Source organism: Myotis davidii, unplaced genomic scaffold, assembly GCF_000327345.1.
Source record: "Myotis davidii unplaced genomic scaffold, ASM32734v1 scaffold77, whole genome shotgun sequence".
In the NCBI taxonomy this organism is placed as follows: domain Eukaryota; kingdom Metazoa; phylum Chordata; class Mammalia; order Chiroptera; family Vespertilionidae; genus Myotis; species Myotis davidii.
The window spans coordinates 3,754,558-3,758,462 of record NW_006289713.1 but is presented as its reverse complement, the minus strand read 5'-3'; the positions used below and the strand labels follow the sequence as shown (position 1 = coordinate 3,758,462).

The window sequence follows — 3,905 nt, the reverse complement described above, 5'->3', positions numbered from 1 at the left end:
CAACTAGGCCCACACCAAGACACATCATAATTAAAATGCCAAGGGCTAAAGACAAAGAGAGAATATTAAAAGCAGCAAGAGAAAAGCAGTTAGTTATATACAAGGGAGCACCCATACAATTGTCAGCTGATTTCTCAACAGAAACTTTGCAGGCCATAAGAGAGTGGCAAGAAATATTCAAAGTGATTAATAGCAAGGACCTACAACCAAGATTACTTTACCCAGGAAAGCTATAATTTAGTATTGAAAGTCAGATAAAGAGCTTCACAGATAAGAAAAAGCTAGAGTTCATCACCACCAAAACAGTATTATATGAAATGTTGAAGGGTATTGTTTAAGAAGGGGAAGAAGAAGAAAAAGGAAAAGATAAAAAATATGAACAACAAAGTGACAACAAATACATATCTATCAACAAGTGAATCTAAAAATCAAGTGAATAAATAATCGGATGAACAGAATAAACTGGTGATTATAATAGAATCAGGGGCATAGAAAGGGAGTGGACTGACTATTCTTTGGGGGACAGGGGTGAGGGGGATGCGGGAAGAGACTGGACAACAATCGTGCACCTATGGATGAGGACAGTGGGTGGGGAGTGAGGGAGGAGGGTGGGATGGGAACTGGGTGGAGGGGAGTTATGAGGGGGGGGAAGAGGAACAACTGTAATAATCTGAACAATAAAGATTTAATTAAAAAAAAACTTATCAAGGTAATTATCAGAACCAGACTCAAAACCAACTCAAATGCTGGAACTATCAGACAGGGGCTTTAAAATAACTATATTAACATAATAAAACATTTAGTTTAAAAAAAAGTGCATGCAAAGCCTAGCTAGCATGGCTCAGTGGTTGAGCGTCGACCTATGAATCAGGAGGTCATGGTTCAATTCACAATCAAGGGCACATGACCAGGTTGCAGGCTTGATCCCCGTTGTGGGGCATGCAGGAAGCAGTCAATCAATGGTTCTCTCTCATCATTGATGTTTCTGCCTCTCTCCCTCTCTTTCCTTTCCAAAATCAATAAAAATATTTTTAAAAAAACATGAGTAACTGGGAAATTTCAGCAGAGAAATGGAAAGTTGATTAAAAGACATGTCAAATGAAAAGGCTAGGGGGGGAAAAAGCAAAAAACAAAATAGAAATAAATAAAACAACAACAAGTAAACTATGGTATCAGACATGAAGATTCAACAGGTTTGTTAGCAGCCTGGGCAGAGCTGAGGAGTAACGTCAATAAACTGGAAGACAGAGGGCAATAGAAATTACCCAAACTGAAACAGTGCAGAGACTAAGAAAGACAAGAGCAACATCAAAGGTCCAAGTACATGTAACAGAGTCCAGGAGAGTGCAAGTGAGCGGGCAGAAGAAATATCTGAAGAAATAATGGACAAGAATTTTCCAAAATTAATGAAAGACAGCAAACCATATATCCAAGAATATGAGCCACTGTAAACACCCAGACAAAAGACCAATGCAAGCAGAGTCACAGTTCCCACCAGCATCAGGGAATCCAGAGAAACTGTTTTGTTTTGCTTTTTTTTTTTTTTAAACAAATGAGAGCTAGGCACAAAGGAGAGGCCATGCAGTGTTCTGAATGTTATAGAGGGAAAGTGAACTCCAGGGAGGATCAGTAATGCTAGAGAGCTTGGCACTGTGGTGTTTCTCTGTGCCTGACTGGCCAAAAGGACATGCAAGAATCAAACAGCCTCCTGTCCACGCTTTTTAAGTAGGATGCACCAACGGGATTTCCTCCTATAGAATTATATCCTTGATTTTATAATGAAAATATCAGACTTTGGAGACACTTCAAATACAAGTAGGGTATGTAGGTAGGTAGGTATGCATGTACACATGTAAAGAGGTGTTTACTTAGTAGTGGAACCTTTTGTTCAAGTGATATTTGTTGCAACAACTTTAAAATAAACAGGAAAACCCAATGTGTAAAACAGGTAAAGGTGGGACTAGACAAAGCCTCCAACCACTGAGCAACCTGCGCATGCCTCTCCCTCAGCCTCCACGAAGAGCAACCAAACCAACACTCTTGGTCATCTGTGTAGTTGCATTGTTTGCCTCAACTCATTCTCAACAACTGGAAGGAGTAGAGATTGTGGCACCGAGGACCATGTGTTTATTGCCATGCACCCTGTCAGACACAGCCCTTGGACTGCCTCTGGACAGGCACGACTTCCAGGCACTGCACTCACTATGCTGGCTGGAGGAAGCCGTCCGCCGAAATCACTCTGCAGTACAACCAACCACAGGGGAACGGGAGCCTTCTCATTGTTAGATGAGCCCTTAATCACCTTACCTTTGAAATAAATTCAGTCACTTCAGAGGAAGATTTGGTTACTGACGTTACTGAAGAGTCAGACCACAAGACCTTAAAAACAAACAAACGAACAAACCTTAAAAACAGACACCACATACGCAATTCACAGCAGGTCTGTCCAGGCATCCTTGCTGGCGCAGGTGCTGGGAACACAACAGACCCTAGTGTATTGTGCACCTTGTGAACTGGAGCGTTTACACATCCCTTGACTTGTTGGAGAAAGAGCATTCACCCAGGCCCAAAGATGAACTTTGTGTTTTGTGCAATTGCTCAAATATCACCAAGTTACTCAAGCATGGAGTCTAAGGTTTGCTCCTTAAAGTTCTAGGAAGTCACTGATAATTATGACTTGATGCCAGTGAACAGCAGCTTCAAGGGGACCTCCTCTTCTCAGGTCCGTGTACATGACTCTGGATGCAAGTCAAAGAAGTTACCAGAAATCAACCCAGGCGTCCACCCAGTAAGTGCTTGTATGCACCCCTGCCCTCAGGAATCTCACAGAACTGGGCCCCCAGAGGAGTAAATCCATGACCGCAGGCCAGGGCATCAGTACTGAACAGCAGAGAAAAACCTTCCATGGTTGGGGAGTGTAGGAAGAATTCAGGGAGGAAACCTCAGAAAGGCTTTCTGGAGAAAGTTCTACAATGCCTGGCATGCCAAAGACCCGACTATACATATGTGTGTTTTTCCTTGCCTGCAGGTATGACAATGGGCAATTTTATTTCATTACTTCATGAGTCTCAGTCTCACCAAATGGACTGTAAGCTCCTGGAGGAGAGGACTGGGTCTCTTTCGTTTGTTTGTTTTCTCTCAGCATGTCTCACAATGTTTCCACCTACAGCGCTAGGTGAACATGAGAGGAGGCGAAATGGCACCTATAGATATCATGAGAGGGCTTTTCTGCATGAGGAAAGCATGAGCTGAACTGGAATGGGAAAGTAAGAAGTCTGCTAAAGGAATGGGACAGACAAAGGGACAGAATGAGATGAGAGGGAGGAAGGGGCCAGAACAAGAAGGGTTAAACCATGAAATAGAAACTTTACCCTAAAGTCCAGAAGCTGCTGGAGGATTTCAAGTCAGGAAATAAAATAATCAAATATATATTTTTTATTACTTAAAAAATATTTTTATTGACTTTTAGAAAGAGGAAGGGAGAGGGAGAGAGACACATTGATGGAAGAGCAAAACATCAATGCGTTGCCTCCTACAGGCCCCCTGCCGGGAATATCAAGCCCACAGCCTGGTCATGTGCCTGACTGAGAATTGAACTGGCTATCTTTCAGTGCACAGGACGACACCCAATCAACTGAGCCACATCAGGCAGGGCCCCAAATGTATTTTATTACCCAAAATAAAGTATTATATTTATACTAACTTAGAGCAAACAGACCTCAGAAATATCAAAAATTCCTTCTGCTCCCCCCACCAGCTCTCATCATGTATGCTGAGGGGCTCCTCTGGCCTGGAAGGACTGAGGAAAAGGACCATTTCTTTATCGTTGAACTAGAGTCCTGGTACACGAAATTCATGCATGGGAGGGGGTCCCCTCAGCCCAGCCTGCACCCTCTCCAATCTGG

The 3,905-nt window shown here is 42.8% G+C and overlaps 1 protein-coding gene across 5 annotated transcripts in view; it reads right to left on the bottom strand.

The window, feature by feature from the left end:
* Nucleotides 1-3,905, bottom strand: part of ZCCHC14 (zinc finger, CCHC domain containing 14) — a 71,361-nt gene that overhangs the window by 15,505 nt on the left and 51,951 nt on the right. For 4 of the 5 annotated variants that reach the window (XR_001513615.1, XM_015562972.1, XM_015562970.1 and 1 more), the window contains exon 4: nucleotides 2,308-2,379. The exons of the other annotated variant lie outside the window; for it this stretch is intronic. Coding sequence is in view for 3 of the 4 variants with exons in the window: in XM_015562972.1 (XP_015418458.1) it covers nucleotides 2,308-2,379 (72 nt within the window). In the remaining variant the exon portion in view is untranslated. The remainder of the gene's footprint in view (nucleotides 1-2,307; nucleotides 2,380-3,905) is intronic. 5 annotated transcript variants of the gene reach the window in all.